The 19,288-nt window shown below is 37.7% G+C and overlaps 1 protein-coding gene and 1 long non-coding RNA gene across 4 annotated transcripts in view; one reads left to right on the top strand and one right to left on the bottom strand.

Annotated features, from left to right (window-relative positions):
* The window catches only part of thra (thyroid hormone receptor alpha), a 179,404-nt gene that overhangs the window by 7,557 nt on the left and 152,559 nt on the right, over positions 1 to 19,288 (bottom strand). For all 3 annotated transcript variants that reach the window (XM_023949083.2, XM_078936948.1, NM_001104705.1), the window contains 5 exon segments: positions 18,550 to 18,650; positions 12,220 to 12,367; positions 11,824 to 12,029; positions 4,474 to 4,620; positions 837 to 1,095 (listed from right to left, as the gene is read on the bottom strand). In XM_023949083.2, the coding sequence (XP_023804851.1) occupies positions 837 to 1,095; positions 4,474 to 4,620; positions 11,824 to 12,029; positions 12,220 to 12,367; positions 18,550 to 18,650 (861 nt within the window).
* LOC144987977 (uncharacterized) lies at positions 15,777 to 16,648 on the top strand. The gene is made up of 2 exons (XR_013651666.1): positions 15,777 to 15,825; positions 16,453 to 16,648. It is a non-coding gene; the product is annotated as an uncharacterized LOC144987977 (long non-coding RNA).

The raw sequence follows: 19,288 nt of genomic DNA, 5'->3' as shown, positions 1-19,288 counted from the left end.
TTTTTCTCAGATTTAGATACAGCACCATTTTGTTTTGGAACTGGTACTAGTGGAAGAAATCTTGGCCCAAAAAGCTGGTTCTGCAGCAGCAGGAAACCTGAATAGCAGCACTATGAAACACAGAGTAACATTGTCCACTGGAGAACAATTAATGACCTAAAGGTTGTCATTAGTAAATGCCGCAGCCTTACCACTATCCAGAGGATTTCTAAATAGTCATATAAAATGCAGTTGGCAAAGTCAAAGTTGTAAGTTAACATGAGGATATTGAGTTGCAGGAAAAAATGGTTTAGGCTGCAGAGAAAACATCATGAAGGTGTTAAGACTGATGTGACTGTGGAATAGGACAACAGGACATAAAAATGGGACGAACATCAGCCGCTCATTGACTTTAGGCTGTCAGTAAAATGGCTACAGAAAAAGATCTTCCTTCTTTGTAAAGTAGACAAATTTTCCACATTTAATAATATTTCTTTGCACTCTGTCTGTCTGCTTCTTAAAGTCTAATTATCATTTCTGGTAAAAAGTTTCAAATCTTTAAAGTTAAATATTGCCTATGATTTGCTTTATGACGACTTATTTTTATCAGCATAATAAAACGTTCATCCACAGTAGCCTGCAGAGACAGAAGTGCTTAATGATTTGGGAAATGAACAGCCACGGAGTCATATTTGTCCAGAAAGAAGACAAAAAAATTAGCATTTAAATGACATAAAGCTGGACTGGTCATTAATGATATACTAAGTACATGCACGTTGAAGGCATTATCAGAGAGAAGCTTCACGTTTTTACAAATGTGTGTTTGAAATATGTATAAATTGTGCTCTTGAATCTACCTGAGCTCATTAAAAGCACAGCCTGGAGCAGCGCCACCTCTGTGTCGTCCAGGTTGAACTGCGCCAAGCTCTTGCCCAAATCAAAGATGGCGTCAGACACCACGCCGAGCCCGCCGTTCTTCAGCTGCTCGCGCTTCACAGCCATCTCCCCACTCAGCGTCAATGTTTCGCTCTCTGGGTCGTAGCGTATGGCAGCCCGCAGCGACATGATCTCCATGCAGCAACCCTTCAACAGGATGATCTGGTCTTCACAAGGCAGCTGTGGGACACCAGAGGAAGTTTTTTGTCATCATCACGGGATGCAAACACATTTTCTGTTAAGTCTGGGAGTTCTTTGCTAAAACCAAAAAAATATGAATTTCTTTCTTTAAATTCATGTAATCAGCTTTACCCTGAAAACCTAAAACATTTCAGATTTAGTATTTATTTCTGAAGTAGTTTCCGTCTGTTTTTTGTTTGACCTGTCGTCTTTGTGTTTGCTAGACCCCACAGTGATAACAATGTCAATGTTAAACATCTATATATAACATAACTACATGCGTTTGCTTAATGGGATTAGCTTTCACATCAGGATCACCACAGTGCATGCACACACGTTTAAAAGGTTTGGTTTTACAATGCAGAGGATGACTTTGCTATGGATGGAATCAAAACTTAATTTTGTTTGTTCAACCTTTGTTTTATTACAGCCTTGATGCAAGCAGGATCACATTCATTCTATTATTGAAAACTAAAAAAACAACACTCATATCAACAGGGTGAAATAATTGTTAATAATAGTTATTCGAGATGTTGATAAATACATAAAATAAATAAAGAAATTCAGATAAACAATCTTTTTTGGAGCCTTAACCAACTGCACTTACATGTAGGTGGGCCACACAACATGTATACAGTATTATTTGGAAGACTAGCTGGTTTTCTCCTTTGAGCTTCCTTTCCTTCCTGGTCAGTTTGTTTTAGGTTTATGAATTCTGCACCTCCAATTGCTTCACACTTAGGTTGAAAATGTACAAAGTTTCCAGACAGTTTGGTCGGCCCTGGAGTCCAAACTAAATAATGGAGTGAACATTTAGGCATTCCCTTCTCAAGGGAGGCCCCATCAGACATGCAAGTGACTAAAAATCCCAATAACGACTTCGACAGAAAGCAAGTTTTTCTGTGGAGAGTGGAAAATCTCTAGGAAGTTCCATGCAAATATTCTTCCACAACTGTAGACTGTGGCCACAGTTGGTTTTTCAACAGGACAACACTCCAAACCTCACAGCAAAAAACAACAACAAAAAACAAAGGATGTAACTATAACTCAAAAACCAAACGAGATTGGGAATTTCAGATTCCGACCTTTACTTTTCCCATTCAACGTGAAAGAGCTTAGAGCAGGGGTCGGGAACCTTTTTGACCAAGAGAGCCATAAACGCCACATATTTTTAAATGTAATTTTGAAAGAGCCATACAATAATGTAGCGTCCCTTTCCCACACTGAGGCACGGAGACTTAACCTCTTTTAAGGTTCTTTGTTCTGGTTACTGCAGACCCCTAACAAACGCCGTACAATTAATTCAGCAACTCCTTATTCTCGCCCGCCGAGACGAGACGAGACGAGAGCGCTTCTCTCAACTTTTTATTCCCCTGCTCCCGCTCCAGTCCTCCCATTTCCCTTATTCGGCCCATAGCTGAACCCCATTGGTCCAAACTCCCTAACAACAGGCTGAGCGACAGAACAAAGGGCCAATCAGATCACTGCTTGATCGATGCGTTCCATGAACTCCAGAACTTTTAACGAGGCCCAACAGCCAAGTTAAACTCAGTCCGCGACAATATTTTTAAAACTAAAAATACAAATGAATGTGTGCATTTGATGTAATTTTAACACTTTTAAAGTACAATAAGTCATCGTTATGCTGTTGCTAATAAATGATTCGTGGTAGTTTTGCTGATGGTCTTGTCCGGTTGATACGTGGTGAGTTTCTGCTTCATGCAGGCGTTGAGACTTTAAACGTGATGGTAGGTCTGAATGTTTTGTAGATGTGAGACAGACTGCTCACATGCAGACGCGGAGTTAAACACACACTCACACGCTGCAGTGAGTGACGGGCAGCGGGGTTTACGTTTTTGCCATCCCTGCGCGATTCACCTGCTGCCCCCCCCCCTTCTCCCTCACACATCCCGTCCCCGCAACTGCGCGCTCTTTCTCAGAGACGGGAGCGCGCCGTTTTAGGCACGGCAATTCACAGGTTTCCGGGTGGTACAAACTCTGTGAAATAATAGATAATAGTAAACTGATAGTTTTTTCTCCAAGCAACGCTACTACTGCGCGCCTCTGGCATCGCATCGCGCCCGAGAAGGACTGGTCTAATGAAAAAAAAAGTATAATTAAAGATTTGTCTGCGAGCCACATGTGACCATCAAAAGAGCCATATATGGCTCGCGAGCCATAGGTTCCCGACCCCTGGCTTAGAGGGTAGTGCAATGAAGAATGACAGAAAAGGTGGCCAAGGACAGCTTTCAGCTAAGGCTACACACTCTTATGTACAGGTTTAGTTTTATTAAAGATGAAGGTTTAAAAACCTCAATTGACATTGCATTGTTATTGTAGGGTGTTGTTTGTAGAATTGTAGGAATAACTGTTTTGACTTCATTCTGTTTTCAGGCTGTAAAAGATAAAGATAAAGAAGACTAAGTTGGACTCAAAAGAACAGCTATTTGTTACCACTGAGGAACACAGAGAGAACACTGATTTATGTGGACATTTGTTAAAACTTGCTTCATCAAAGCTGCAGACTTGAGTGTGCTCAATTATCCCACCTCCATGTAGGTTGTTTCTCACCGTGCTGCTCCTGACAGCCAAGCAGATTAACCGTTTTCGCTGTCTTGATTTGTCTCGTAAATCTGCGACTGGGGGCAAAGCTTAAAGTACAGGCTTTTAATGCGTTTACTGCAGCGTCAATGAGAAGGAGAGCAGCTGCTTCACTTTACGGACTGAAGCTTTGTCTCTGTTTATCCCAATCAGTCACTGCTGTGACAAGGTTTCTGTACTGCTTCCTTATCACACGTAAGGGATCATGTGCATCACTAGACTTTTCCAGCAACCATGACTTCATTCATTATAAAAAGTAATCCTGAAAAACTCTGAGATCAAAAGCGTGACGACCTTTATCTAAAAAAAAAAAGCAGTGACTCATATTTTTAAACACCGTAATGGATTACAGTCACAGCTTTTCCTCCTCCTTGATTTATGTTGGAGCAGCTTCCTGCTCGTGCAGCTCTTTTAGAACTGCTGTCACGCTCTACTGTAACTCAAACCTCCCCATAATTATCCAATCACATAAAGTCTTATTGTGAGTAGAGCCAATTAAAGCAACTAAAGATGCATCTGGGTGTGCTTTTTGAATCTGGAGAAAACACAGAAATAGTCAACAATGCATTTTGGGCATTTTAACATGCTGGGAAACTCCAAACACACTACGGAAAGCCTTTGAGTATTTCAACCTTATTGGCCATTTCTTGTTTTGTGAGTTTACATTTAGAATGAGGCTCAGATAGATGACCTCAATTTCACATTTCCTGCACTAACACAAATACAATTAGCCTGGCTAAGTCTGCAACAAGCTCAGTGAAATCCTGCGGCACTCACCTCAGAGAACATGGGCAGTTTTTTGGCAAAGTCCACAACACGGGTGATGGCAGGGGTGATGATTTTGGTGAACTCACTGAAGGCTTCCAGATCCACCTTGTCTCCGTCTGATGTAGGGGCAACAGGAGACTGGCCAATTTTCTCAGGCTGCAGAGGGAATCAAATAAAGAGAATGAGGAAACTGGAGCATATCAACATTCTAAACAATAACACAAAAAGATTACAACATACTTTTGTTAGAAGGAGCTTGATTCGTGTGGTCCGTCTATCTTAGAAATTTTGTGAGAAGTGCAGGTGAAATATAATCTAAAACTTGTGTATAGCTCATACGAGAAAAATGTCAGATTATTGTCTCTATTCATTCTCGGTAAAATGCATTTGATATTTTCTGATATTTGAACAAGGTTAAACCTCCAGCAACATAAAAAACTCTGCCACAAAAGATTCAGAACCTCCAAATATTTCAGAACATTTGGAAAATTCCATTGGGAATGTGGTCTGGAATTTGTTGGCAGCAGTTGAAGCCTTGTGAGGATTGATGCTCTAACAACCGTTCAATCTGAAAAACAGAATCAAACCATCCCTGAACAGTTTGGAGTTCAGAGACAAACATGACAAGGTGGTCGCAAATTTTTTGGTGTGAAAATTTGGAAGCTTAAGCTAAAGTCAAGTGCAATAAAAAGGACAAAAAGCCCAAACTAGTTTAAATTACATTAAAGATCAAATGCTCAAACCCCTCACTCTTTTCAAACCCTGTCAACATATTAGATGTGCAGGTTTATGGCAGTACAAACATGGGGAAAAAGAACCTAAAAGCACAACTGAAGTTCACAAAACTGAACTTGAACAAACCGCTAGTCTATGGCAGGATGAGGCCAAAGTGCAGCTCTTGACCTTCTAAAGTACCGTGTCGAGCAAAGTTTTTAAAGCATGGTTGTGAAAGGGTGACCATTCTAGCTTGTTAGCAAGATTAGCGTATTGAATGAACAATGACCTTTGCTGCGTGTCAAACTAGTTCAGAGGCAAATAGCAGTTTAAGCAGAAAGCTAATTTTAAGAGAAAAGAACCAAAAAGTTGTAACTGCCACGTTCAAGTCCAACACTCCACTACCTAAGGTTTTATCTGAAAAAGACGCGCTTAACAGTCAGTTTCATTCAAAAGAGAAACACATCAGACATCATTTAGGAAAATGAATTATTAGTGAACAGAAATCGGAAAATGTTTCTAAAGACTTTTCTGTACAGCATGTCAGAGACGATTGGAAAATATTTGAAAGAGTTGCCAATTATAAACCTGGGATTAACCCATGAAAAGATAAATAAATCACAAGAAAGTGATTGGTTTGATTTTACCAATCAGAGATTAAAATGCTCTTTGACATTTCGTAACTCTTCAACCATTTACACGCAATCAACATGAATGATCTAATTCTGACGAGGAGAAAAGCAGCTTTTTTATATTGGTTTCGCACCATTGTGGAAAACATTGCTAACATAAATTGTTGCACAACTTTTCTCTGCTTCAGAATCTGCTGAAATTATGTTAATGGCACAAACAGTTGAAGAGTTACTGTAGTCGCAAGATAGTCAATAATGGAGCTACAGCTCTGGTGTTAAACTAATGAGTCAGATGTGGAAATATCTGAAACTGGATCACACAGCAGTTTAATGACACAAAACAAACCTGGAGGAGGATAGTCAAAGCGTTGCACCGAACCAAACAAGACCCTGACCAGACTGGAATTTTAAACCAGGCCCTGTTAAAACCTAATGCACAAAAACATAGCTCCTTGTACTTTTGCTCCTTTCCACAAAGTTCTTACGAATTGCAAACCAAAAAGGATAAAAATGTCAGTGAGCAGGTGATCGGTAGAACAGAGATTTATAGAGTGATATAACCTCAGGTTGGGACTGTGAAAAGTTCTGTTTTACACTTTACTGACAAAACTATGTGTCAGAGCTATACCAATTAACTCAGGATGGGCTCCAGCCCTGGAAGAAGTATAATAAAAGTAGAGGAATAATGGCCGAGTCATCCATCATGCAACTCAAGGGAGGCCGCCCCCCTAAAGTTGGACAAATTCTAAGCTTTGTCAGCCTTCACAGAATTTTATAATAATTGGAATAATAACTGATGGATGTAAATATTTCCATGAAAGAGTCAAAACAAAGCAAGGCTTTACTGGTCAAAGTCAGGAATCATTTTTCAGTTCAGTGTTGATGCAATGGATTTGAACGGGGGGGTGTTGAAGTTTATAAAAGCTGAACGCTTAATGCTCCCTCCAGAAGAGATACAGATGGAGGCAATGCGGTTTTAAATTGTTTCGCATTGTTTCAGCGGTTACTTTTCCCATCCTTCTCTGTTGATTGTAATGCAAACACGTTCAGCATGTCAAAACATCAACACTAAAGAAAAGATTTATTAGAAATACCTTTACTATAAAGACAACAACGTACCTAAAAAACAACAATTATTCACTTCTTAAAGGAAAGAAAGCAACAAAAAACAACGTTTGTGTTGAGGTCAATATCTTTCTATGGACTTGGTTTGATTAAAATGAGAAATGCAAATTGCACTTCTGAGAGTGGACCAAACCACATCAACAATGTCACAGAATAAGATCAGACATTTGTTGTGTTGAGGCACAAACGAAAGAAAAGGGTAGAAGAAGAAAAAGGAAAAAAAGAAAAAAGATTCTTAGGACATTTGAGAAATGTTAATGTTGCAGCAGCAGAACAGAAGGCAAAATATTATAGATTAAACAATCTAAAGTTAAGTACAAAATTAAAATGTGTCACATATATCGACATTCACAACCAATCGAGAATACAGTAAAATTAGCAAGTCATTGCACCATGACTCCTTTGTATTGCACAGTTAAATACATTTGACTGGTGATTGACTGGTGATGGTAACAGAAACATCGATGTGATCCAACGGAAGCAGCTCAGTTTGGGCAGCCTTAAAGCAGAAGGGAGAAAATCCCAACAATGTCAATCCTTCAGATACCTGTATGTCGCTTTCTGACAATGTCTAAAGAAAGGCCATAACAGTTGTTCATTACTCTACATTTGCCCACAACTCTGTTCTTCTAGATTCTAAGGTTTGATCTAAATTCATGCACTCTTCCTGTAGTGAACAGAACCAGAATTCACTTCCAGGTGAATCGAGCCCATGTTTATGGGTGGATCTTTGTTGAGTCCATGCCAATGCTCACATTTGAATATTATAACTCTGGATCTGACCAAACCGTGTAGTAAAGACAACCCATATCCACCCATAGGGGCAGTTGTGACTAAGGCCTAGCCAAATAGGGTTTCATTATCTGGAACAATGAAAGGATTGATGACTTATGGTAAAGTCAAACCTTAAAAATATACCATTTTTTTTTGTGTGTTTCACACAGGCTATTTACTGAAATTTTATTCTTGCAGAAGAAAAAAATGATATCTGCTTCTATACAGTCTACTCAAGTGTTGATGGTTAGCAGCTGTGTGATCATGTCGTTCTGTACTGATCTGTCAAAAAACTCCCGAACTTCTTTAATATTTGAACTTTGCCTGCAGAATCAAACCCCTAAGCTCTAGAATTTGCCAGCGCATGCAGTTTTTCTTTTAAGACAATCACTGCAAAGAGAAAAAAGTTCATCACATTTCGGAATAAAAGGAAATCCATAAAGAACTTAATCCCAGTTTAAAAACACCTTTCATGAGCTTTGAAACCCTTACAGACCACATACAGAGAGCATAGATCTTTATTTGTGCTTGTAAAAGTTCTCTTAGCTCCATAAAAGGGCTCACATGTTAATGTATTTCTAGTTGCTGAGAAATTGGGCAAGACACAAAACAAGACAAAAACACAAACTCTCCAAAACCAACACTATTATAGAACAAATAATGAGCAAAAAACAGGTTGCACACAATACCTGTGCACACTTAGAGAATTACAAAAGATAAGGGGAAATGTTCCAGCTGCAGACCTTTTCTGTAGAAATGAAGATGAGAAAACATTTAAAAATGGCTATCTGTATTTACTTCTCTTTAGTTTTAGCTCCTTTTAGACCTCATTTTGTGTAAGAGTTAAGAATTAAATTGAATGGCGTTTTTTTTTCCAGATGTGAAAAAGAAATCTGGCTTTCATGTTTACCTTTATTGCAAAGACATCTCCTTTGAAGATACATCATTTTGACTCATATGGAGACATCTGACCCGGAGGCTTTTCTTTCTTTACCTGACATACATCACCAGCTACTAAAATGTATCAAACACACTGTATGTTATGATGAAGATGATAAGATCTCATGAGAACCAAAGTGGAGGCGCGTTGCTCCAGAAAGCTGATGTTTTCCACCCACTGCCCTCAACTAAAACCAGATGTTCCCAACGCACTGAATCACACTTGTTTCTGTTTCTAAATGCCAAGTTTAAGCAAAGAGGAGTTAGTAAATTGGCCGGGGAGAACATTAAACATTTGGTGAATGTTACTGCGACCAGGTTCATAAGTTTAGGTCCAATTTAAAAAGTGTTGGTTGAAGGGCTGCTGTGGAGCTTCAGGTATTCATGAGTAGTTTGTGACTTCGATTGGAAGACTGGAGTCAGACATTTAAAAAGAAAAAGAAAAATGTTTCTCCATCTACCTGTACGTGCAAAACAGTTGGGTATTATAGGACATGTTACTGTATGAACGTGTATAGACTTATGTATAGACTTATATATGTGTGAGTATTTACAGAACAGACCAAAAGTTCGGACACACCTTCTCATTCAAAGAGTTTTCTTTATTTTCATGAGTATGAAAAATTGTAGAGTCACACCGAAGGCATCAAAACTGTGAATTAACACATATGGAATTATATACATAATACACAAAATAGTGTACTTACTTATATTCTTTTAATCATGTTTACATTTTGTTTACATTTTTTAATGATTCAAGTAAATCCATTGATTGTTTTAGCAAAAAAGAACAAAGAAAATGTTTTGGGGGGGAAATAGAATCAACTCATAAACGAAATAAAATTCTAAATCTGACTTGGAAATCTCCAGTTGTGGATGTTGAAGCTGTATTCCGATTCATTGTATTAATATTTATTTTTATACATACAAGTGTGTTAAATGGGATTGCTGACATTGATGGGTGCCACTGCTGTAGATTTTTACATATTAATATCTTCTGCAATGTCGGAGGCTGCTGTCGTATCAGCCGTATGCAGTCTGTCATCCGTCACCGGCACCTTATGTCGTGGGCTGCTTCTGCATCAAAGGCAGGTTGATCTTTTTTCAACTAATGGCTAAATTTAAACCGCTGTCTCATAATTACTGCAGCTACAGCCTTCATACAGATGTGTTCACATTTACACAGCTGCAGTGCGCAGCTACACTAAATCTGCTCTTGTTAAAAGCAGCTTCCAGATGTGGGAGTCACACAGGGTGAGCACCAGAGCAGTGTGCAACAACAAGTGTGTGTTTATGTCTCACTGCATTTAAGTGTGAAATAAGAATGGTTGTTGGTTTTGAATGATACAGGCCAAAGTTCAGTGCATATCAACGGGACCATCCAAACCACCAGCAGTAAGTACAGCACTAATGAGCAGTTCTGTAAACCCAGAGCCTCAAACAGCAAGGAAGAATAAGTGTGCATAGCTGCATGAGCAGCTCAGATGGATTTAATCCATTCTGAGCAGCAACAAAAGAAGACAACAAAAGTGTTGACCGGAGCAGTAAATATTAAAAAAGAGTTTCTGTTATGTTTCTTTAATAAAAGCATTTTAGGGTAAGTGGCTGTTGCTTTTTTTCAGGAGCAACAGCCATTTACTTTTTTCCCCAGTGCTTTTCATTGTGTCTGTGTTGGGAGTAAAATGAGTTACATCTGAAACTATTACTCTAGTTAGTCTATAATATATAGACTAACGTCATCCAAAGAAAATGCCTTATTTCAGGCTCCAGCCAATACTAAACAGGTGAAGTAACCGCTGGTGTGTGTCACGCCTCGTGTGCCTGTTTTACCTTGTGTGCAGACGGAAAGGAAAAAAGAAATTCACCAAAAAGAGGACTTATAAACATGACTAAACCTCTAACTTCTACTTGCCAAAGAGAAGAAAATCCTTGCAACTGGTGAGTGTTTATTCTGGACCCTTTAAAATAAAAGGGTATCACAACAGACTAATTCGAGAAAAATTTCTATAGCAATATCTTTGGTTATCGCTTTATCACCTAGCCCTAGTAAAGACTTTACATTTTCACAGGCTACTTTTTACATTTTGTGCACACTTAAAAAAGGGCTGAAGGGTGTAGTGACATGTTTCCGGAAGAGTGCAAGACCCATTCGCTGTTTCCTGTTTTATTATACCAATCTCCATCCAGCAGATCGGCATATCCCAGTTTGCATGTAAATGTAGATATATTTGCTTCAGTAAGTAAATGCAGCCGTCATGCAGGTGAAGCCTGTCGGACTTAGATTTGTTTTGATCCTTCTTGTTTATCATACGTGACAGCAGCAGAGATCCTGTTCTAATAAGTCTTTGTTTCATTACTTCTTCTTTGTTTATCCTAGTTTTCATGGAATGCACCCCTTTATTGTTTATGTAAACAACAATGAAATTTGTTCATTTCCAATAAATCCATATATCTGGGATTCAACCTCTAACCCTTCACTGGCCTAAAAAGGGCAGATCATAAATGGTCCCACTGACCCATCGCACTGTAATGTTACTGAGCTAAGGTTCTCCTGACAAACTGCTAACGGTGTGGAGGTGTCTTCGATGGGCCAAAGCACGAGGTCGGTGTTCATAATGTGGAAGCCTGACACCCCACAGGGGCACTCTGACAGGACTTTCCAGAAGGAGTCTCACCACAGCGTGAGAACCTAGCGAGAAACTCAGATGTCGTCTGCCAGCTTGGTCGTGACAGCTCATAACTAAGGCTTTTCCTTGCCTGACACAGGAAGGCCGCCTGCAGAAAGCAGATGGGCAATCTATAAAAGGAGCCAAAGGAGACATAAAGGAACAGAGGAAGAAAAGCTGCAGATCAGAGATATCTGCATGTGGCTGCAGGATAACAAGCAGAGCTGCTCTTAGGCTGGAAAGAATGCAGTTTAACTGCAGAGTAAATGTATTTCATTTGACATGTTCTCAAGCTGTAATGTTTGAGGAAAGTCACTCCTCAGTGGTGCTCATTCACACAGATGTTTGCCAACCAGAAAATTCAGTGAACCAACATTTTCTCATCCCCATCTGTGCATTGTTTTCTTGCAGACAGATTATAAATAGAGTAAAAAATTAAATACGAAGTAAGTTTTGAAAATTGAGTTTGTATTTATTGCCTAATTATGCCCGTCTGTGTGTGTCCATACCAGGAATTTACGCTTTTGTTTCCACTGCGCGCCCTGAGCATTGGTGTTACGATGTGCCTCAGTCACCATGCGGATCAGGTCCCACTCGTCCACGGTGGGTTCTGGACGGGTCTGGAGGGATTTCACCATCTCCTCCTTTTTGCGTTTCTCCCTGTTCTCCTCAATCAGGCGGCGTTTAGCCACTCGCTTTGAGTCGTCCAACACCACTGCGGGACACGAACAAACAGCCAAGAGTAAGACATTTGTTACATTTTTGATTATTACATAAAATCCTTTTACATCGCACCTAACCATTAGGCTTTACACTTTCAGAATAACTAATAATGCATATAAAATGTCTTCATTATTCAGATTGTACCAAAAGGCTCATTTGTGTGTGTGAGAAGAGACACTTACAGTCCATCGCCATTCCCACATCGATGCACTTCTTGAAGCGGCACAGCTGACACTGGTTGCGAGTGATCTTGTCGATGATGCAGCAGCCATCGTACTTACAGGAGTAGGACGGGTGGAGGCTCTTCTGAATGGTCCTACGAAAGAAACCCTTCACAAGTAGAAATGATGGATGATTAAATTATGCAGACTGCAATGTGGTCTGTGATGCGCAGGGAGGTAGCTGATTAATATAACAGCATAATGGGAGGCATAATTAATAAACATGGTTGAAGAATTATACATAGTGAATTGCAGGTAAAAAAAGGCATAAATTACTCAAGAGTGTATAAAAATGTTATAATTTAATCAAATCTAGTGAAAGATTATATTGAATCAATCTGGTTTTAAAGCTGTACTATAAGAAAATTTATTTAAAAAAAACTAATTTCCAGAGGTAATTTTAAGATTTTTAATCAGTGATTTATAAAATCCATCTGTAAAAGTATTAATTATAGAAGTAAGTTTGTTTGTATTACTTTACAATCACATAAGAAAAAAAAACCACTTGTAACAGTTGTATATGATTGATTTCTATTATTTTAAATTATTTCACTTTTAGTCTTCCTGTTTATAGTCCTTATTTTTTTAAATATTGTTTTCATCTTTCTGCTGTGCCTCCAGTCATTTTCAAGCACATTTTTAGTCCGTGTCACAAAAATAGCCCTATAGTTATGGTTGTCTCCTCTGTGAATGTGAGGGGGGGGGGGGGGGTCACAGATGTGGACACGCCCCCAATATATTGTTACCTCACTCAGGATCAAGCCAGATTTCAATTTCGCATCTTATCGGTGTCTCATTTTATATTTTATGTTGTGTTAGAGCATATGTGTGTTACAGCATTATATATATGGTAACGCTTTCTTTTACAGTACAGTACTTACAGTGTACTTAAGTGGTATTTACATGGTACTTATAGTGTAACTACTGGGTACTTTCAGGGTACTTACATGGTACTTTTTATGGAATTTACTGGGTACTTACAGTGTGTTTACATGGTACTTTCTATGGTACTTTACTGGGTACTTTCATGGTACTTTTTGTGTCTACTCTGTACTTACATGGTACTTACTGTGTATTTATATGGTACTATTTGGTTCATACCTATGTGGTACATACTGGGTATTTATAATATTCTTACTGGGTATTTACATGTTGTGCAAAGGTGTCTTTTATGGTACTTACCACATGTAAGAACAAGGTAAGTACAAATAAAGTACCTTGACCTTTAGGTCTGCACTCGCTGCATGTTTCATGGTATTTACCATGAATTTACCACAGAAACTACCCCTTAAGTACACTGAAACTGTACTGTAAAAGAAAGTCAGCCCTATTTCCACTCAACTACATGGTACTTTCATTACTAAATACCGGGTATGTTCACTTGAATATTACTTGGTACTTTCCCCTTAAGTACAATGAAACTGTACTGTAAAAGAAAGTCAGCCCTATTTCCACTCAACTACATGGTACTTTCATTACTAAATACCGAGTATGTTCACTTGAATATTACTTGGTACTTACCCCTTAAGTACAATGAAACTGTACTGTAAAAAAAAGTCAGCCCTATTTCCATTCTATTACATGGTACTTTCAGTAGTAAAGGCTGGGTATGTACACGTATTACCTTCCTGTGCAGTGTACATACATACACACTTGGTATTCTGACCTCACCAAATGAGACAATGCTAACTTGTTGGTAAGGGTAAAGTAACTACATTGTAAAAACATGTTCTGCCCTGATTACTTCTTGTAACATGAGGCAAGTTTAAAGAGAAACAAGACAGCAGTGAAAACAACAATCTTTAATATGATACATGTCTGCAGCATACAAAGTGTCATCACAATGAAACATGTTTTAAGTACAAAACAGTACAAAGGAGCATTCCAAAAAACACATTATTGGCCTGAGGGTCGTGCTTTTTGTCCATCCAAATTCCTTCAGCAGAGTTTGGTAACAGTGCAGGACTTCTTCAGGGTTTGTAACTGCAAGAAAATTCACAATAAAAGCTCAAATGAAAATAAAAAGCATAACGACTTTGATGAAATACAAAATAAATTTTACTTATTTAATTATTTCTGTAATGAGTTTGATAAATCTCTGTGTATTATTTATCGCTTTGACTGTAATGCTTGAAATTAATCAATTATCCTCATTTATAAACATGATAATAAATTATTCAAAACTTAACTTTTTTTAAATATTGTTCTAAAAATGAACTTTATATATGTCAGGAAAATATGTAAAACAACAAGGCTAAATATTTACTTTTAATACTAAAAACACCCCGAGTGTGTGTTTTTGTTAAGTAGGTCGGGGCGAGTAAAATTGCAAATTCCCAGCGCACTTGAATGCAGCACAACTCCCCCAAAGTGAACGTGCATTAATCCGGAGAGCCTCGAGGCGCGCGCAACAGTTTGAATTTCTCTTCATTTGGCAGGTAAGCCAGTGTTTTTATTTTTTTAAATATTGGATAAATTACATGTAAATATTTAAACTGATCAAACTTTATAAAGAAGCTAACCTCGTGATTTCAAGCCGCTATCTCTGTGTTTAAAACGTGACGTAAGAGCATGTCTACGTTACTGCAATAATTTCAGTTATTTCAAAATGTTTAAATTTTCAAAGTTTGTAATGAAAATCTACAAACATTGTTGTTACTTACCAGGCGAGAGGCACCTGTAAAACAAGCACGTAGCCTAAATCAGTGTTTTTCAACCAGTGTGCCGCGGCACACTAGTGTGCCGTGGGAGATGGTCAAGTGCGCCGTGGAGAAATTACCCTCATTAACTGATCTAAAAACATTTTCCATCTCCAGGAAATCAGCTCTTTGTTCATCCAAACAGGCCCTGATAAAACACTGAGTAGTTATGAATATAAAAGATCTTAAAATTACTTTTTCTTTGTGTTTATTTAATTCTATTAAAGACATTTTGATAAAAATCACGGTACCGCGATTTAGCTGCAGCTATAACTGTGTAAGGAAAAGTCCCGTCCCTTTACCTGTCTCCGCCAATCATTCTTGAAGGCTTAATCACATGTCATCAGTCTGACCAATCAGAAGTGCTTAAAGTCTTCACTTCCTTGTTCTTAATTCTGCTGATAAAGTCGCTCAGTTCTAAAAAATATACCAGCTAAAGACGAGCTTTAGCTGTTGGTTCATCTCTTAGAAAAAAACAGCCGCAACTTCCTGCTGTTTCTGCCACAATTATCACAAAAATTCACGTGAGATTGCGGGGGGGGGGGGGGGGGGGGGGGGGGGGGGGCGCTGTCGATCAATACAGACCATGAATTTCTGCTTTTTTTTTTTGGATGCTGGTGTGCCGCGGGATTTTTTTCAGGGTTAAAGTGTGCCGTGGCTCAAAAAAGGTTGAAAAACACTGGCCTAAATGATAAAGTCTGTTGTTCGGTGCTCGTTTGACTGAGCGCACGTCTTTCTGGGAAAATCAAAGAAAGGCGTTTATTTAAAATAATGATGACGTACTTCCGTTTTTTTACCGCTTTAGATCAGCTATGGTTAAAGAAGACATCCCAGACGAATCCGTGAAGCCACAGGAGAGTAAGCTAAAGTAAGTTAAATCCACCAAGTGGACATATTATTTACATTAATGAAGAGTTTAACTGCATTTTCTTTTCTTTCTCCGTTTTTATTCTATTTTTATTTATTTATTTATTTTCAAATATGATAGAGACAACAATACCCCCCAAAAGTGAATGTAACTGTTTGAAAATTAAAACATATTTTTGTGAATAACTGCGTTGAATTTGAAATTGCCTATTTATTTCTTTTTCCTTTTCTTTTACACTGCCATGTTTTTCATGCTAATGCAAATTGTAGGTGCGAATAATATTTATAAAGAAGAAATACATACAGCAATTGGCAATTAAAACATTACTTTTGTCATTCTTTGTCTAAACAAATTATATTTTTTATGGCAATTTTGATTTTTTTGTCTTTGATTTCTTTTTTGTTCTTGTTTATATAACTAAAATTTAAAGCTGTGAATAATCTATCATGTTTATAAATGAGGATAATTGATTGATTTCAAGTATTACAGCCAAAGCGATAAAGACTACACAGAGATTTAACAAACTCATTACAGAAATGATTAAATAGGTAAAATTTATTTTGTATTTCATCAAAGTCGTTATGCTTTTTATTTTCATTTGAGCTTTTATTGTGAATTTTCTTGCAGTTACAAACCCTGAAGAAGTCCTGCACTGTTACCAAACTCTGCTGAAGGAATTTGGATGGACAAAAAGCACGACCCTCAGGCCAATAATGTGTTTTTTGGAATGCTCCTTTGTACTGTTTTGTACTTAAAACATGTTTCATTGTGATGACACTTTGTATGCTGCAGACATGTATCATATTAAAGATTGTTGTTTTCACTGCTGTCTTGTTTCTCTTTAAACTTGCCTCATGTTACAAAAAGTAATCAGGGCAGAACATGTTTTTACAATGTAGTTACTTTACCCTTACCAACAAGTTAGCATTGTCTCATTTGGTGAGGTCAGAATACCAAGTGTGTATGTATGTACACTGCACAGGAAGGTAATACGTGTACATACCCAGCCTTTACTACTGAAAGTACCATGTAATAGAATGGAAATAGGGCTGACTTTCTTTTACAGTACAGTTTCATTGTACTTAAGGGGTAAGTACCAAGTAATATTCAAGTGAACATACTCGGTATTTAGTAATGAAAGTACCATGTAGTTGAGTGGAAATAGGGCTGACTTTCTTTTACAGTACAGTTTCATTGTACTTAAGGGGAAAGTACCAAGTAATATTCAAGTGAACATACCCGGTATTTAGTAATGAAAGTACCATGTAGTTGAGTGGAAATAGGGCTGACTTTCTTTTACAGTACAGTTTCAGTGTACTTAAGGGGTAGTTTCTGTGGTAAATTCATGGTAAATACCATGAAACATGCAGCGAGTGCAGACCTAAAGGTCAAGGTACTTTATTTGTACTTACCTTGTTCTTACATGTGGTAAGTACCATAAAAGACAACTTTGCACAACATGTAAATACCCAGTAAGAATATTATAAATACCCAGTATGTACCACATAGGTATGAACCAAATAGTACCATATAAATACACAGTAAGTACCATGTAAGTACAGAGTAGACACAAAAAGTACCATGAAAGTACCCAGTAAAGTACCATAGAAAGTACCATGTAAACACACTGTAAGTACCCAGTAAATTCCATAAAAAGTACCCTGAAAGTACCCAGTAGTTACACAATAAGTACCATGTAAATACCACTTAAGTACACTGTAAGTACTGTACTGTAAAAGAAAGCGTTACCATATATATATATATATATATATATATATATATATATATATATATATATATATATATACACACACACACACATACACATACACACAACAGTACAATGTCGTATATTTATGATTTCAAAAGTCTTTTTTTTTTTTTTTTACAAGGAAAAAGTCATGCTTTTTTGAAAATATAGCTGTAATTTCATGGAAACAAATTTGTACATTTCCGGAAAAAAGTGAAGCTGATTCAGTAAGATTCTTGGTCCACACAATTTTTTTTAATTGTCTGTAACAAAAATATAAGAAAACAAGTAATGTTCAAATATCCTCATTAAAACCTTAGCTATATGCAGACTGATATATCCTGCATATACTCCCAATTAGGTCAAAGCAAAATGTAACAATTTATTTTGCATAAGCAAGACTTTTCCCTTGTGAAATTACATCTTTTTGAAGAGCAAATTTACAACTTTGTCCTTGTAAATTGTTGGATTTTTAAAAAGAATTTTATGACATGTATTTTTTATTTTTCTTCTTTTGTGGTGGTTTTAATACTCTGTCATAAAAACCCCAAAACAATTTTACTGATTTTCCCCACAAGATTTTTACCCTTTTTTTAAATTTTCCTATTTCCTTTTTTGTGCAGGTTGAAGGTTGCTTTATTTATACTTTTATGTTACATACTTTCATATTTTACAGCACATTATTGTTTTGCTTTCAAATGTGTTTTCTTTTTCCTTTTTTAGATTGTAATCTTAGAATTTTTATTTCTTATTGAATCAAATTTTTTATGTGGCAGTCCTGAAATTCCATACCTGACGCTGCATGCAATACATTTAATAGTGGGAATAGAAAAACATTTGACAGCACTCAGAGTAATAGGACTGTGTCAGGTATTTAATGTATGGAGGAGCAGCTGATCTCAGAAGCCTTCGACCATGTTCCCAAGCAAATATTGCGTACATTATAGGTTTGATATGTGCGAATGTGTTTTTACCTTGCAGCCCTCACAGGTAATGCAGCGGTAGTGGTAACCAGTGGCCTTGTCACCACACACCACACATGGCTCATCCTTTTCGAGGTAGCTGGGAATATACCCTGAAAAAGATAACTCTTTAGTGATTTCTTTACCCAAGAAAGCCCCTGACTCTTCATTCATATCACCTGTCAAATACAAGAGCTGAAGTCATGCTGAGAGAGTTATTGAATGAAAAATTGAGGAAACTCTGGGGTTTCTGTCTCAAACACAGAGGCCACCTAAACTCTGACCCAGTCGCTACAGTACTGCTGCTCCCGGAGTCAGTTACCATGGTAACAAAATCAACTCTTTGGCAAGTTTTCCACAGTAAGCTATGGTCTTCCTTTATCTTCTGACTTCCTGCTGATCGTGAAGCAGCTGTGGACACACTTTCAATTCTTTGTACATACAACTGAAATCAAAGAGCAAATCTCCCTTCAATCATTTTAAGGATCCCTGTGTCTTGGGAGCGCGGAATTCCCAGTTATGCACACGTTTTTTAAAATCCTAAAACCATAAAAGTTTAGGGACTCCAAGGTAAACAGACATTCAAATGTTGTAAACAAGCAGAAAGGAACTGCGTGTGTTCAAGTTTATCTTGATAAGTCATGAATTTTGTCACTCGCACTTCTTGAGTCCCTTAAAGAAACAAACACAACAACATGAGGATACTGCTGTGGCGGCGGCGGCGGCTGCTGCTGCTGCTGCGGCGTGTTCA

The sequence above is a fragment of the Oryzias latipes genome, chromosome 19, assembly GCF_053564925.1.
Source record: "Oryzias latipes strain Hd-rR chromosome 19, Olatipes_Hd-rR_3.1".
NCBI classification, from domain to species: domain Eukaryota; kingdom Metazoa; phylum Chordata; class Actinopteri; order Beloniformes; family Adrianichthyidae; genus Oryzias; species Oryzias latipes.
This window is presented reverse-complemented; position numbering and strand designations above follow the sequence as displayed.